Source organism: Rhipicephalus microplus, unplaced genomic scaffold (assembly GCF_043290135.1).
Source record: "Rhipicephalus microplus isolate Deutch F79 unplaced genomic scaffold, USDA_Rmic scaffold_13, whole genome shotgun sequence".
Lineage (NCBI taxonomy): Eukaryota > Metazoa > Arthropoda > Arachnida > Ixodida > Ixodidae > Rhipicephalus > Rhipicephalus microplus.
Window position 1 is genome coordinate 23,233,663 of NW_027464586.1, and position 17,027 is coordinate 23,250,689.

Below are 17,027 nucleotides of genomic sequence, written 5' to 3' on the forward strand. Positions count from 1 at the left end.
CGAACCGAAAGCGCGTGACCTGCTGCACGCAAGTACAGTAAGGACTGCTGTTCCTCACGAAATTGCAGCAGATGCAGCTCCCCTGAGATGCTGGAACACATTCTGTGTTTCTTCCGAGTTCTAGATGGCCCGCAGAACACCAATAAAAGGTCCTACTACAAACTGGCATTACCCCACTCTATAGTTGATGACTTCCTCTTCCCGTGCAGGTACCAGTCACCAGCCCTGCGAGCTTTCTTGAAGTTTGCGGATGGAGCCAGTCTCGAAGCCTTGTGAGCCCTGCACAACAGTCCTTCTGCCCCCCCATCTACATTTTTGGGACTATGACGACCTGCTGCTGAACTGTCTTTCGTCATTTATCCCCACTACACCACCCTTACAAGGCGAGAGGGCACTTAGCGGTTTCGCCAACAGGCAGACAGAAATTAGTGTCTTCTTAATACGATATCAATTATATAGACACTTCTGGCTAGATTTTGCCGCCGGCGTCGCCGTAGCCGTCACTCACCGTATATGTATACGTATACATATGAAAACACAACAAAGAAAAATAATCCTGAAAAAGACTCCGGCGCGCGGAATCAAACTTTGAACGTCTGTATCGTAAGTGCGAGGCGTTTACCACGAGCCACTGAAGAGCACTTCCTTCAACATTCAAACGACAAGCCATTTATATATACCGCTTATCGCTGATCTGGTGACTGCCATGTCGGGGGGGGGGGGGGGTACTATCATGTTTTCAGCATTACCAGCAAGATGGCGCAATGAGCGCGCATAGCCACATCGTCACGACACGCCAGAGCGCGCTCTCATCTCCCACGCGCACTTTGTCCCGGGGATAGTTCAGGTCAACGCTCACTCACGCGCTTTTATCTTGCTGTGTGGAGGATCGTACGTCTTGGCGAGCTCTCGGCTTTGACCATAATGATTCTGTTGCAGTTACCGGGTGCAGAAAGGTCACTGCAACTGTTGCACAGTCTCCGTTTACAAAAAAAAGCGGGCTTTTCAGACACAGCGAAGTAACAACTGACCAGATTATTCGCGTTCTTTTGTACCTGAGTGTACTTTTCGTGCGTCATTTGTGCGTGAGCAACGTGGGGCACGTTTCCATTTGCTGGCCATGCTTTGGATGACCTTCCAGTTTGTTGCTACCGCGCTCATTACTTCGCCTTGTGGCAAAGCTGGGACTTTTTCCTTTCCTCCGTAGTCACTATATAACCATGCGGAAGGTTTTAGGAGAAGGACGACGTCACTCGAAACGCAGAAATTGGCGTGCGTACTTAGATAGGATGCTGAGAACGATGTAACTGATATAACAGCCAATGGATACCGCTTGTGATACCGCTGTCGGACAGTTTTTTCGTTTCTCCTAGCCATATACAGCTCTCGCTCTGAAATTATGAATTGGATAGTTATAGCTTGCATAATAAAGTTCAAATTCAAGTTTGCCTTAAAAAATATGTTGATAAAGTTGTGCTAATGTTAGCAAATGCTTGGATAGAAATCTGCGCTCACTGCCCGCAATCGATGCTAAGCCGGTTTATGGTGCTGATGCACAGCGTGAAATTAACAAAAACAAATAATCGCAAAAAACGAATTTCGACTGGTCATCTTCAGCCAAACATCGCTGTTTGAAAATGGACTGGCATTATGTTAACTTCCCATCATTTTTGGTCCTCGACAAGCATGACCTACTTCTACGAATAATGCTCCCGATTACTGGTCAACTAAAATATCCCAATCTTACTGTCTCTACTGTTCATTTCTGTGTATTCATCATAGACTATATGCAGGCACGCGGTGTTTCTGATTTGCTTATTTGTGAGTTGCTTATGCCCTGATGATCTTGCAAAATGAGGAAAAGCGTTCTTATATTTGTTTTCATGTGACGGCGTTATGGAGGTCGTTTCGCAGAAATTGAGTTGTCGGTTTTGGCATTGTTGTTTATTGGTGAAAAAGTAGTGTTGTTCGTGAGAGATGGAACGAGGAAGATGCAAATGAAATAAAAATAGATAATTTCGGTTTGAGTGCCGTGGCATGAAAATGAGCCTAGGCCTTCTGCATAACGTGCAAGTGTTTATAGCACATAACCGGGTTAATTTTTTTCTTTATTGCCTGGTGGAACAGTAAACAAAGTTTAAGATGCATGCATATACGTATATACTATAAAATATCATCATAAAACGCCGGAAGAAGAAGAAAGAAGACTGCTGCCTGGAGCGAGCGCGTGCTACTTCGCTTCTTCTAATAAATCGTATTCGTTCGAAGTAGTCCATGGTCTCGATCGTCCTAATAGAGACCTCTTCAATAGAGAGCAGGATCCCCTCCTTTCAGCACTGTTGCGTGGGAGTACAAAATTTGACGTTAAATCTTCGACCCTGCATTTTCAAGGGGTGACGCATGTTCTATAGGGGCTTATGGCGGCACACAGGGAGCCTTCTTTGACAAAGCGTATAGATCAGCTAAAACTTGATTCCACCCTGTAAAGTCTAGACCCTTTCTGATTATCCTTAAGCACTTCGATTACAAGAAATAGTATGGGGAATTCGGCTAGCTCCTCGTTTGCACAGCAATGGTAATGAGGCTTCCTCGCGAACGTTTTACATGCATATCTGCGTGGCGTACTTGCACTCACGTCTACCACTATCCATGGAGCCCCACAACAACCAATGTGTCCACTAGGCTTTTTTCCGAATACATGACACAAGTTTCTATAGAGAAACACATGAGTCGCATCTCAAATCACTTAACAGTGGCTTGGTTGATGTTTAAGACGGCGTAAGAAGACAGAACACGAACGCAGCGGTCATATCGCAGACATCAAAACAAGCAGTTCGGCATGCCTTTCCAGCCGCACCCAAGCCTTTAACGCATCTACGCTAACAGGAGCCGCCGTTTAATAGAATGATCTAATTTTGATTGTTCCGGGTACTCATATTTATGGGCATTTAAAATTACGGCGTTTTAATTTACGAAGTATTTATGACTGTATTTGCTAGGTATAGATGCTTGTAAATCGTAGTTATACATTTGCGGTGATGACCAGTTGACCCATTCAAATACGCATAACACATATCAAGTGCCTCATTATCGCAATATTTCGCGTATGTTGTCTCTTATATTTTAACATGGCATAATACCCCATTCTTGAATTATTCTGATTCGTTGTGCGTTGTTGCTAAATAATATTGCGTAGTATTCTTCCCATGATACTCCTACATGTAGCCTGTGAGGTACATTTGTCAATGCATAAATAAGAAACAGATTGTGACACAGCACATCCCAATAAAATGCCGCATCCCAGCAGTTCAGAAAGGCTTGTTAAATAATCTCTCGTTTCTGGCATCGAAGCAATGTTTTTATTGGGGGTGTGAAGTGTATTCGTGTGTAATCTGAAAAACAGACTTTTGGGCGTTGTCGTTGCTGGCATTTCGTTAACCCCTTCTGACATGTGTTATCCTGGGTGTATTGCAAACGGCATGTAGAAATTGGCAGAAGCACTTCAATTGAATTTTCATCTGTCTCTTTTTGAGAATTTCGCATAAAATTCTGAAAGTTAAATCATCTTCCGAGTGCAGCGATGATTTTACAAATGAACGCTATTGGTTGAAAGTAGTTCGAAACATTAAGGAAACGTTATATGAATATCGTATAGTGGTAGGAGTTCTTCTAAGGCATGAAATATTGCGTGGCAGACGCATCGCGTCTGGTCAGGTGTCAATACGTCTGAATGGCGTGACAATATGGCGTTTTAAAAGTTCACCAGTTTGAAAGAAATGAGACGTGCATTATTATAATCAATGCAAAAAGAATAAACAAAGTCCATAGCTCCGTAGAGTTCGCATGTTGCCTTACGGGGGCGCATAGTGGGCCCTTCGCTGATTCGCGAAGAGAACAATTATGTGGGCCCTCGACAACTGTACTTATTGCATTAGAAATCCCAGGATAGTTTGAAACGGTCACTGTTACGCACGCATGTGTTTCTTCGCTTGCACCTCAGTTGAAGCAAGCACCGAGAAGTGAATAGAAGCTACAAATATATAAGGGATCCGATTACGGGACCCGATATCAAAGAACCCGATTACGCTTTGTATACTCTAGAAGGAGAAGCTCCAGCGTTCATCAATTTTCCTCTTTTATTGTCGATTGAAAACGTTACTATTCATTGTTCAATATTAAAAACTCTTTTCATAGCCTCTTTACATCCGATTGGCTACAAATTCGGCATTAGGATATTTGATGGCTTCTTTATTGAGTACTGGCTCGTCTTCGAATATACCTGTGGGATGCCGTGTCGATGGAAGGACGCATCCGAGCATAAAATATAGTGACTGTTTATTAACGTGGTAGCAGCACGAGGGCAAGCACGCCGATCCTGCGCCCGAAAGGTTACAGATACAACCATCAAATCAAGCTTGTCAGCTTGGCTTTTATAGTCGCCAGTGGTGACGTAAGCCTCAAGTGAAAGTGCGGGGAAGCTGACTCTTATCGGAAGCGTATTGAAGCAAATGGCTGTGTCACGCCGGGCTAACGCACTGACGAGACGGAGGCTGCACAGGTTTGTGCGCAGTGGTCGCCGCATACCCAACAGCAACCCGGCAAAAAAAACGAAAAGTCAGCTGTTTAATACTAAGTTACTTGCCCGCTATAAAAAACTAACTAACACTGTAAATCAACATTTAAATTCTGCAAAACGTTATGTTCTAAAAGAGAAAATATCGCAAGCATGTAATAACGCTAAACAAACATGGGATATTGTCAACTGCTTTCTAAACAGAAATTCTCGACACCAAGTATCCAGAATTGTAATCGACAACACTGAACTTAACTCGCCTATTAACATAGCTGACGCTTTCTGTTCCTGCATTTTAACGCTGATGCACCTTGTCCCACACAAGTCACAACACTTAAACGCCTCTCACACTCGTCTTTTTTTCCTTTTCCCACCACTCATGAAGAAATACATAATGTCATAAAACACCTCAAATCCATTGCTGCAGGAATCCATGAAGTCCTACCTGCTCATATAAAACTCATTTCGCCTCTAATTACTGATATATTGTGTTTTTTACGAATTTTATATTTAAGACAGGCGTACTTCCTAAAGAGCCTAAATGCGGTAAAGTTATCCCAGTTCATAAAAAAAGGTGATAGCACATTGATTATTAATTACTGACCACTTTGCATTCTGCCCTTTTTTGGTAAAGTTCTTAAGAAGTGATTGAAATACGCCTATCTAATTACCTTGATAAATTCAATGTTTCCTACCCTTGTCAGTGCCCCGCCGCGGTGGTCTAGTGGCTAAGGTACTCGGCTGCTGACCCGCAGGTCGCGGGTTCGAATCCCGGCTGCGGCGGCTGCATTTCCGATGGAGGCGGAAATGTTGTAGGCCCGTGTGCTCAGATTTGGGTGCACGTTAAAGAACCCCAGGTGGTCGAAATTTCCGGAGCCCTCCACTACGGCGTCTCTCATAATCATATGGTGGTTTTGGGACGTTAAACCCCACAAATCAATCAATACCCTTGTCAGTCCAGCTTTCGCAATCGTTTCTCTACTGATCTGGCACTCATTCATCAAAACGATCAACTTAAAATAATGGACGAAGGTTTTTTTGTAGGATAAGTATTCATCAATCTAAAAGAAGCATTTCACTGTTTAAATCACATTATTCTCTGTACTAAAGTTGAAGCGATCGGTGTATGTAGACCTGTTTTAGCATTACTAAAAAGCTACCTACATAACCGCAACCAACTTGTGTCAATTTCTAATGTATATTCTAAGGAATTATATACTATTATTGTTGTCCCTCAAGAATTCATTTTAGGACCGCTTCTGTTTTTAATTTATTTAAATGATCTGCCTAACTGTCTGACCTTCAATAATTCCATTTTGTACGCTGATGACACTACCATATTTACTTCTGACAAAAGCATCTCACTTCTCGTCGACAAGCTGAGCACTGACTTGAAAAATATTTCAAGTTGGTGCAGTGCTAACTTGTAAACTATTAACGCAACCAAGACTACACTTGTAGTATTTTCATCGCATCAAAATATTCAGCATCCTTTCCTTCTTTGACTTTTGGGTCGCACTCTATTTTTCCAAGTCCCTGCTCTTCCTTTCTCAGAATTCCTCTTGACTCTAACTTGAAATACATAGATCATATTTCGCACTTCAACAACAAAATAGCGTACGACATCCGCCCTCTAATTAAAACTCGTCCATACTTCACACGTGCCACATTACTGTCACTCTACTATTCATTCGTTCATTCTCAGAATAATTATGACATAATGTGCTGGTGTAACACCTATAACACTCATTTGGCTTCCCTTCAAGTACTGCAGAACCAATTCATAAGAATCATTACTAACATGTCACGTTTTTCTAACTGTAGATGATCACAACATTATGATAACAACATCTTGAAAATTTCAGAGCTCCTCAATTCATCTTAGGTATCACATTATATAAATACAAAACCAAGGCACTTCCTCCAATTTGCTTCTCATCTTCCGACCTTGTTGCCCATAGAAATACTGGATTTGCACATAACAATAACGCTGTTTTGCCTAAGGTACGTACTCATTAGGGTAAACTAACTGCTGAATTTTCATCTATATCATTTTGGAACACACTACCAGCTGTTGTTAAAATTGCAAGAAGCTTGCATCAATATAATATAAAACTAAAATCACACATAATGCATGCTTAGTTTCACTGTTCCTTAACATAGCTCTGCCTTGTTTGAATGTCCACATGTTATGAATTACAGCTTTTTTGTATTCTTTTTCCGTTATACTTTTCACATCATTCATCGTTTCGTTTGGTTTTATTTTATAGTTGTTTTCCTTTACTATATATATATATATATATATATATATATATATATATATATATATATAGACGTTGCGAGGAAGGAAGCGCACTGGCTCCGTAGTAACAACAGAAGCGAAAAGGCACGACTAACGAGGAAACACTTTTATTAATCACATACGTTTCGGCTGGTGGGCCAGCCTTCGTCAGTATATATATATATATATATATATATATATATATATATATATATATATATATATATATATATATATATATATATATATATATATATATATATATATATATATATATATTTATATATATATATGTCTGATTCACTCAGACGAAGGCAGGCCTACCTTCCGAAACGTTAGTAAAACTAGTGTTTTTTCGCACGTTTGTCGACCTCTTTTTGTACCGTATATATATATATTTATATATATATATATATTTCAATGTTCTGCTGCAATTATGCTTAGTTTATAATTTGATTATTGGTTATGTTGCCTTTAACACTGTTTTACCACTTTTTGCCCTCAACAGCGCGAGGAGGCCGATAGGGTCTTAGGCTTTGGGACCTCCTTTTGTATACTAAACACATGTCACATTCTTGTATTCCTATCAATAAAAAAATCTGAAATCCAGACCATGATGCTTACGTGTACATGAACAAGATAGAAACGGTTAGAAACACACGATAGCGACTACGATTTACTAGAATAGCGCAGGCATGTATAGATGCAGTTTGATCTACATGCTGATTGCGATGTTCAAATGAACGATTCATGTTTTTTATTGCTTTCTGCCAACAGGTGAGTGCGGACGGATACCTCCCCGCTGCCGTGGATTTTCATGTGAATCGCGGCCACATCACTACGCTGGAGGTTAAGCTCTACACTGGCTACAAATACGAGGGTTAAAAATACACTGATTCACGTTACGATAACCGAAGACAGAAGATTATCAAACCGCTACATGCTTAATTTTGAGCGCTAATAAACGCTGCCCTGTTCTACCGTTTTGGTCGAGTCATGCTCTCTGCGTTCAAACTCTTATTTGAACAGCAAAATTCAGCCCTAGTCGCTCCAGCACGAAACGAAGTTGCTGCGCTATGCCTCGGGAAGCTTCCGATTACATTCCCTATTAGCATGTGTGGCTTATCTTATGCTAAGCTCAGAGCATGAATAATGCAATTAAGTATAATGCCGCCTAGTATGCGGTCTCAACTGAGCTTTTAAGAGTATTGCGGCCAGCGTCTGGCCGCGCCCTATTGTCCTCTTTGTATCTGCCGTAGCTGTGCTTGGAGTTAAGTGCATATTTTTCTCCCTTTTCTCTTTCCTATGTCACATGTCACATTTGGACGCACGTTAAAAGTCCCCAGGTGGTCGAAATTTCTGGAGCCCTCCACTGCGACGTCTCTCATAGTCATATGGTGGTTTGGGAGGTTAAAACCAACTAATCAATCGATAATAATCCTATGTCACACTGGCTATCCTATGTCATGATGGGGGGGGGGGGGGGGGACTTGCTGTTAAGCGAGTTGGTTCGTACTTGCAAGGAAAAGATGATAGCGCAAACTACACAAGAACAGAGATGACAAGGAGGAGTGCACAATAAAATAAAAAATAGTTCACCCTCGTCATGTCTTTTGTGCCCTTACAAGCGACCATCTTTTTCCTGCAAGAGTATTTCAACTTTTGGCCAGTGTTACCGGCGTACTTCAATGGTTACCGAAACAAAAACAACGAATGCTCACAGAAACAACGCTGCGGCGTTGGTTTTTCCACTGACGCTCGCCTTTCTCGGGTGAAAATGTTTACACTTGGAACAACTAGGACCCGTTCGAGGGGTTTCTGGGCAAATTCAAATTGGGGGCCGGTGGGTTCCCACCGGGACCCGTTGGCAACTGGTCCTCGCAGAGAATCCGTAAATCACTTGAACTTGGCCCAGTTGAAACCCACTCGCAACTAGTCCCCATAAGGATCAGCACCATTAACCATTTGAACTGGTCCAAACTGAGACTCACTGACAACTGGTCGCCACTTGAAATTGGATCATAAACCACTTAAACTGCTCCCAGTTGAGACCCGCTGGCTACTTGTACCCCTTGCCAGTTGGTCTTAAATGGGACTAGTACAAGTGGTTTATGGTAAAATTTCTGGTGTGGACCAGTAGCAAGTGGGTCTCAACTGGGACCACTTAAAGCGGTCTTTGGTCAAATCTTCAATGTGGACCAGTTGCCAGTTGAAATGGTGAAGTCGATGAACGAATAATCAAATAAAGATGCAATATTTCTCGAATAACTATATTTGATTACCTCCTAAATAATGGAATCATTCGATTAGGATTTTCTGTTAATCGATAACGGCAACAATTACCACCCCCGATACCACCACATGGCCCGTGCGCATCAGAGCGAGCCGAGCGATACCGAGACGCAGATGTCGAGCACACCTAATGTTTTTTTACTACAGCGCATATTTGTACGCTAGTAGAAGGAGCCTAAAGCCGTCTGCGGCCCAACGGGAAGGAGTCCGACATGGACTTACCCCGTAGTCTGCGTCGCCTAGCTACGACATCCTCCTGCAAGCCCTCCCGAAGATTCTACCGCGGGCGGCGGAATTCCCGTGCTTTCACTTCATCGAATGAAAGCGGCAAAGCAATGCGTGAACGTTTAAGAGAAACGTTTTTTGGTTGTTTTCTGTACTTTTAAGACGTGCGATGGCATCGTCTAGTTGCGTATTTTGTTTGAGTTTGTTTTCGGCTTTTTATTGTTTCATCTGATTTCATCGAACACGTCAGCTCTCGTTGCCTTTAATAAAGAAGCGAGTTTCTCCTCCTATTGTTCCTATGGCATCGTTTTAGGTATTTTCTTCAACTCTGACTTCCGCCATGCTGCCTCAGTGGTTACAGCGCTCAGCTGTTCACTCAAACGTGAGGGGGGGGGAAGAAGAGTTTCAAGATACTGTATGCTCGTGCATGCGTTTGCATGTGTGCATGCCTACATAACGCAACGTCCCTTCCTCAAGTTTTCTTATCCCCCGATAGGCTGTACGCAATTCTCAGCGCAAACCGCGCCTACAGTGTTCTAGAAGCCTCAAGACTGCAGTAGATCATTTTGTTAAGAATACACTCATTTTGTGAACATTTTATATTATTCTGGAACCTACGTCGGCGCTAGCGGTGACGCTAGAATGTTCGATAGCAATTGTATAAATTCAGACACGCTTTGCCGCTTGTCAGTTGATCGATGACCGACGCTGATCTCGCCGCTATCGGTGCAACTCTGCTACTGCAATTCGACTTTCCGTTTAACGGGCAAAGGTTCACCCAGATTAACAGTTTGATCGCAACATACAGTTTCCTGTCTTTGGCAATATTGCGACCCCGTGACATCTGGTGGGGGTTCTGCTTCGTCCATGTATCGAACGCCCTCGTCAAGACATGAACCCAGCCCACATCCTGTAAAAGACACTGATACCAGCCACGAGCAGTGAACAAGCCGCAGGCAGCAAGGTTTACCACTGGAGTACTGCCTCTCTAAGACAAGGCTCAGAAGACGAAAGCCATGACCACGACTGTGGTGACAATGACAATCACTGCGTCAGAGCCTGCGATTAACTGTAATGCATCAGCCAACTTTTTGTGCGTCAGTTTAAAGACACGGAGAACTGGCTCGATACCTACGGCCACATGGCCGCCCTCAACCACTGGGACATGAAAGAGGAGCTCTGTCGCGTGTACTTTTTTACCTGGAAGACGCCGCAAGGACCTGGATCAAAAAATTGCAAGTATGAGCTTCAAACCTGGGAGCTCTTCTGTATCACATTCCTGCAAACGTTCACGCGTCGCTCGCGAAGAGAGGGCCGCTGCCTTGCTGGAGACACAGGTGCAGCTACAAAATGAAAATGTGACCGGTTTCACAAATGAAATAATCCGCCTCTTCCGCCACACTTACCCAGACATTCTTGAGGAGAATAAACTTCGTTTGTTTCATGCGAGGGGCGAAACTAGAGCTTTTAACGGGATTTACGCCACTGAAGACTGTTCACGAATTTTTTCAGAAGCGACTGTGATTGAGAAGACGCTGGAGATGCGCACTCGTCGGTTTAATCGCCACTCGATGCCAGAGTACGCAGAAGTTCAGCCAATCTACTCCGAGCCGCGTCACGGTGGCCCAGTGGCTAAAGTGCTCGGCTGCGGACCCACAGGTCGCGAGATCAAATCCCGGCTATGGCGGCTGCATTTCCGATGGAGGTGGAAATGTTGTAAGCCCACGTACTCAGATTTGGGTGGACGTTAAAGAACTCCAGGTGGTCGTACTTGAACTGGATGAACCAACTCACCCAATCTTCAACACTCCAGGTGGTCGAACTTTCCGCAGCCCTCGACTATGGCGTCTCTTATAATCATATGGTGGTTTTGAGACGTTCAACCCCACAAATCAAATCTATTCACTCCGACGACCTGCGTGAGACTATCAGAGCGCTCGTGTGGGAGGAGCTGCGCAAGCTGTTACTATCGGCGCAGCCTCAAGTGGATTCGATTGCCGACATTGTTCGCGAGGAATTCCACTAATCGATTCGAGTTCTTGGAGAACCATTGATTCGGTCGGAAGCTATGAATGACGCTACTGCAGATCGCCGCAACGCTCCTCCACTACCGCGACAAGGCGCTGCCCCACCACAATTCCGCAGATAGCCTCCCCCACCGCCGTACCATCCACCAGCTGGCCAGCGGAACGTCCCGAGAAAAACCAACGTGGGGCGTACCCCTGACTACCGATCCCTCTGCTACTACTGTGTAGAAGCTGCTCACACCTACCGCCGCAGCCAGTACTGCCAAATAGGATAACGTGGTTTCACCCACGACCCGCCGCGTCCACAGCGGGGTGAAAGACCGCGCGACATCGCTGACTACATCGCAGCAACACAGTGGACGCCACGAGCATCTTTGCCTTCACCTTCAGCCGGTCCCTACTTGTTGCCTCACCACCAGCCGTACACTGGCCCGACCCGGCGCCGGTCACCTAGCCCGTATTCGGAAAACCAGGGACAGCAACCGGTGGAGGTGGGGTTACTGTACGACCAACAACGGAATATTCCCGCCGCCACCGACGACGCCGCGACTCAACTTCAAGAACCCCGCTGCAACCTCAACGTAGTCCCGTTCCCGAAACTGAATGGCCAGAAGAAAACTTACCTATGCAATGTCGAAACATTGGTGCAAACCGTCGTAGCTGTGATCCGACGCCGCAACCCAACTGCAACGACAGGCGACGAACTAGCGACCTCGACATTCTCATCGACAGCCACAGCGTGACAGCTCTCGTCGAGACCGCAGCCGACAATTTCGTCATCAGTGGGACTTTCGCACGAAGTTGAAGAAAGTTAGGACAGCTTGGGAAAGCCCTGAAATCTGTACAGCTCGAGGTCGCCTAGTAACACCAGTGGGAATCTTCATAGCCAGGGTGACCACTAACAACCACAGCTATCCCGCAAGCTTTGTCATACTGCAGCATTGCTCGAGAGATGTCACTCTTAGAATCAACTTCTTAAGCCTCCATGGTGTGGTCATCGGCCTGAGAACAAAGTCGATAACACTATCCGCAGAAAAAAATTCGCCCTTTATCTGCTTGTTAATCGGCAAATGTCGTTGAAAGACGGTAGTTTTGCGTGTGGAAAGAGTGAGTAAAAACTTTTATTTGATGTTCTGCGCAAGAAAATCAGTGAAGGGTATTCTGGAGGCGCTGCGTTAGAGTGCCTCAAGCGTGCAGCAGAGGCGAATGAGCGAATCAAGTCACGTCACACGTGAGACATGAGCGCTATCTGGCAGTGTTCTTGGAAAACAAAGCGCATGCCATTGAGACGGGTGTGCGCGCCTTTCTCAGAGGTGATACGGCGTAGATCGCAAGGCGACGGGTAGGTTCCACTACCGTGTCGTCTCAGCAAAGCGTTGGAAACACTTGCCTTTTTGTGCAAGCGTTTCATAGTCAGCGCAGCGTGATAAGCGCTACGGTTCTTATAATTACTTATGTATGCCTTTTCTAGTAAAAGATGCACATACAGAATATATACGTATTGTTATGATGCCTAATATGTGCACACTAATTGATTTTTATTTGACAATTGCACAAGTATGAATGCTGAATCTTGAGCAACACTGGTGGGCGCTGCGGATGAGGTCGGCCGTTTGGGGTATCAGCTGGCGCCTTTAAAATACCCAGTACCGTTAAGAGTGGACAAACAGACAAAAGTACAGACAGACAGACAGACAAACACAGCGTCGAAAGTCCCCAAGAAAGTCTTTAAAAGCACTACCACCACGCACTTCTTCAGAAACCCGTGCCCTGAATGTGCTGCAACCAGAAGCCACCGTCCCTCCTCGCTCAAGCGTCATCACTTGCATCGACACTCCAAAACAGAAGGCTTCGAAGGCGTCCTTGAAGGCAATAGACACCAGTTCTTCAACCACAATATTTGTGTTGCAAGAGGAATCGCTTAGCTGCGAGGAGGAAAAGCAACAACCATGGCCGAAAATTTCGGCAACGAGTACAAACACTTCAACCAAGGTAGAATGGTCGCCTTCATCGACGAAAATATAGAAGCACCAATTCTTTCACCCTCGCCGACTCTGCAGACCCCCCTACAAGGAACGAAGCTCCTCACCCAGCCTTCGACGTCAATCCGAGCCTTCCGAAGCATAAGCAAGAACAGCTGAGGCTCTGCTCCATCAGTACAAGGACTGCTTTTCGTCATCATTGAAAATTTGCCAGATCTCAAGGGCGAAACATCACATCGTAACAGAGGAAAAGGCCACACCACAATGGGAGAACTCCTAAAGAGTTTCAAAGCGAAAACGCGAGGCCGTAAAGAGACAAATCAACGAAATGCTACCCGACGACTTCACTCAACCTTCAAAGAGTCCGTGGGCGTCATCCATGGTGTTAGTGAAAAAGGACGGAACCTTGCGTTTCTGTGACGATTATAGCCGGCTCAACAAAATCACAAAAATTTATTTATTCTTTCCCAAGGATAGACGGCACCTTGGATCGGCTTCAAACATGAAGTACTTTTCGTCGATGAACCTCAAGACTGGCTACTGGCAAATTGAAGTCGACGAGAAAAACCGAAGATGGCATCGATAACATCAGACGGCCTTTTCGAGTTGAAGGTCATGCCCTTCGGTGTTTGCTCGGCACCTGAGACTTTTCATAGGACACAGTTCTAGCAGGATTGAAATGGCAGACTTGTCTCGTTTACTTGGACGATGTCGTAGTGTTTTCCTCGAGATTCGACGAGCATCTGCGGTGCCTTAAAGCTGTACTTCAGGCCAAAACGTCTAGACTCAACCTGAAATCAGGAAAGTGCACATTTGCGTACGAAGAGCTCTTGTTCTTGGAGTACATCATTGACAATTATGAAGTCCGTCTCCATCCGCGGAAAACAGCCACCATCGTCGACTTCCCACCGCACACTGACAAGAACGTTAGCTGTATGTCGATTTCTCGGCTTGTGCGCTTATTACAGGTGTTTCGTAAAAACTTTTGCCCACATCTCCGAGCTATTCACTAACCTTACGAGGACCAACATCGAGTTCAAGTGGGAAACGCCACAGGAGGAAGCTTCCGGGAACAAAAACGACGCCTGTCAATGCCTCTGTTGCTCGCGCATTTCGAAGAAAACGCCGAAAAAGAAGTGCACACTGACGCAAGCAGCGTCAGTGTGCACTATCATTGTGCACTATCATTGTGCAGAAAACTGACGGGCTGAAAACGGGTATTAGTTACGCTAGCTGGTCGCTATTCAAAGCAGAAAGGAAATATTCAACAACAGAAAAGGAGTGTCTTGCCATAATCTGGGCGACATCAAAGTTTCGTTCTTACCTCTACGGCAGGTCCTTCAAAGTTGTGAGTGACTGCCTCGCCTTGTGTTGGCTAGCTAACTTTAAAGACCCTCCAGGTTGCCTTTCGCGATGGAGCCTGAGACTTCAAGAATACAACATTGCCGTCATTTACAAGTCCGACAGAAAACACTCGGACGCCGGATGCCCATAGCGAGCCCCCGTCAACCCACCGCCCCCTGAAGACCCGAATGCCCACTGCTTCTTGGAAACAATAACTGCCGATAACTTCGCTGATTGACAGCGGGCTGACCCTGAACTTAGAAGCCTAATCGAATACTTCGAGGACAGGACCACTGTTGTTCCGCAAGTATTAAAACAAGCACTTACGTCGTCTTCGCTGCGAAAGAGCCTTCCCTAAAAAAAACTCGCTGCTTCGAACCAAGTACCTTCTTGTGGTGCATTCAGCACTGCGGCCAGAACTCCTGCAGGCCCTCCACGATGATCCAATGGCAGAACACCTTGGTGTTTCCCGCACGCTCGCGAGGATACAAGAATGGTACTACTGGCCACGCCTTACGGCCGACGTCGCTAGTTACGTGAGGACATGCCGAGACTGTAAGCGACGCAAGACACCGCCGACATGACCAGCAAGCTTCCTTCAGCCGATCGAACCCCCAAGCCGACCGTTCTAACGAACGGGGATGGACCTACTCGGGAGCTTTCCGAGGTCGAATCCGGGAAACAAATGGATCGTCGTAGCTACTGACTACCCCACCCGCTACGCCGAAACAAAGTTCCTACCCAAAGGTAGTGCCGAAGGGGTAGCCAAGTTCTTCGTTGAGAACTTCGAACTTCGTCATGGCGCTTCAGAGGTTGTCATCACCGATAGAGGTACGGCCTTTACGGCTGATTTGTCTCAGGCGATCATGAGACATAGCCAGACAAGCCACCACCGCACCACCACCTACCACCCACAGACAAATGGTCTCACCGAACGGCTAAACAAGACAATCCTTGAAATACTGGCCGTGTACGTCGACGACGAACATAAGACGTGGAACGCCATCCTTCCACACGTGACCTTCACATAAAACATGGCCATGCAGTAGAAGACGCTGATGCCACCTTAGAAATGGGTATACGGAAGAACCCGGCAACAACGCTCGAAGCAATGCGGCCCAATATCGCTGACAAAGGAAACCTCGGTGTCACCCCCTATCTTCAGCGCGCTGAAGAAGCTTGTCAACTCGACCACCTACGCATCACGAATCAGCAGACTACCGGCCGCCGCAGTGACAATCTTCGGCGACGCTTCATGAAATACCAAGATGGTGAACGTGTTTGGGTATGAACGCCGATATGCCGACGTGCACTCAGTGAAAAAATTGTGCAACCGTACTTCGGACCATGCAATGTAGTACTACGTCTCGGTCCACTCGACTACGAGGTTTTTCCGGACGATATTACGAGCTCTCAACGGCGTCGATGAAGACCTGTAGTCGTCCATATCGCGTGCCTTAAGCCGTTTCATGCACGGCAACAAACTGAAAGAGTGTGTTTTGTTGTTGTTGGTAATATTGCTGTACCATATTTTACTATTTGTACTCTTTTAGAATAATATTGTATTTTGATCTTCTGTTAAAACATCGGAACGATGCGTTTTTCATAGGCGATGCCACGTTCCTTCCTTAAGTTTTCTTATCACCACGTTACGATGTACGCAATTCTCAGCGCAAACAACGCCTACACTGTTTGAGATTTATTGATTGATTTGTGGGGTTTAACGTCCCAAAACCACCATATGATTATGAGAGACGCCGTAGTGGAGGGCTCCGGAAATTTTGACCACCTGGGGTTCTTTAACGTGCACCCAAATCTGAGCACACGGGCCTCGACATTTCCGCCTCCATCGGAAATGCAGCCGCCGCAGCCGGGATTTGAACCCGCGACCTGCGGGTCAGCAGCCGAGTACCTTAGCCACTAGACCACCGCGGCGGGGCCACTGTTTGAGAAACTTCAAGACTACAGTCAATCATTTTGTTAAGATTACGCCCACTTCATGAACATTTCAGATCATTCTTGAACCTGCGTCACCACTAGCGATAATGCTAAAATGTTCGATGGCAAGTGTATACATGTCGACGCGCTTTGCCGCTTGCCAGTTTATCGACTGCCGACGCTCCGTTTGCCGTTACCAGTGCAAGTCTGCTAGTGGAAACCGAGCTTCCCTCTAACGCGCACAGGTTCGCCCAAATAAACAGTTTGGTCTCAACATACAGTTTCCTGTATTCGGCCATGTCATGACCTCGTGACAATATGCTAGCAAAATAAAAACATTAGCCCCGCATCTGCATGTTACACTG

The 17,027-nt window shown here is 45.5% G+C and overlaps 1 protein-coding gene across 2 annotated transcripts in view; it reads left to right on the forward strand.

Annotated features, from left to right (window-relative positions):
* LOC119162992 (carboxypeptidase M-like) overlaps positions 1–7,838 on the forward strand; it is a 1,476,599-nt gene extending 1,468,761 nt beyond the window's left edge. For both annotated transcript variants that reach the window (XM_075882656.1, XM_075882657.1), the window contains one exon: positions 7,632–7,838. In XM_075882656.1, the coding sequence (XP_075738771.1) occupies positions 7,632–7,739 (108 nt within the window). In that variant the 3' untranslated portion in view covers positions 7,740–7,838. The remainder of the gene's footprint in view (positions 1–7,631) is intronic.
* Positions 7,839–17,027: the final 9,189 nt, after the last annotated feature.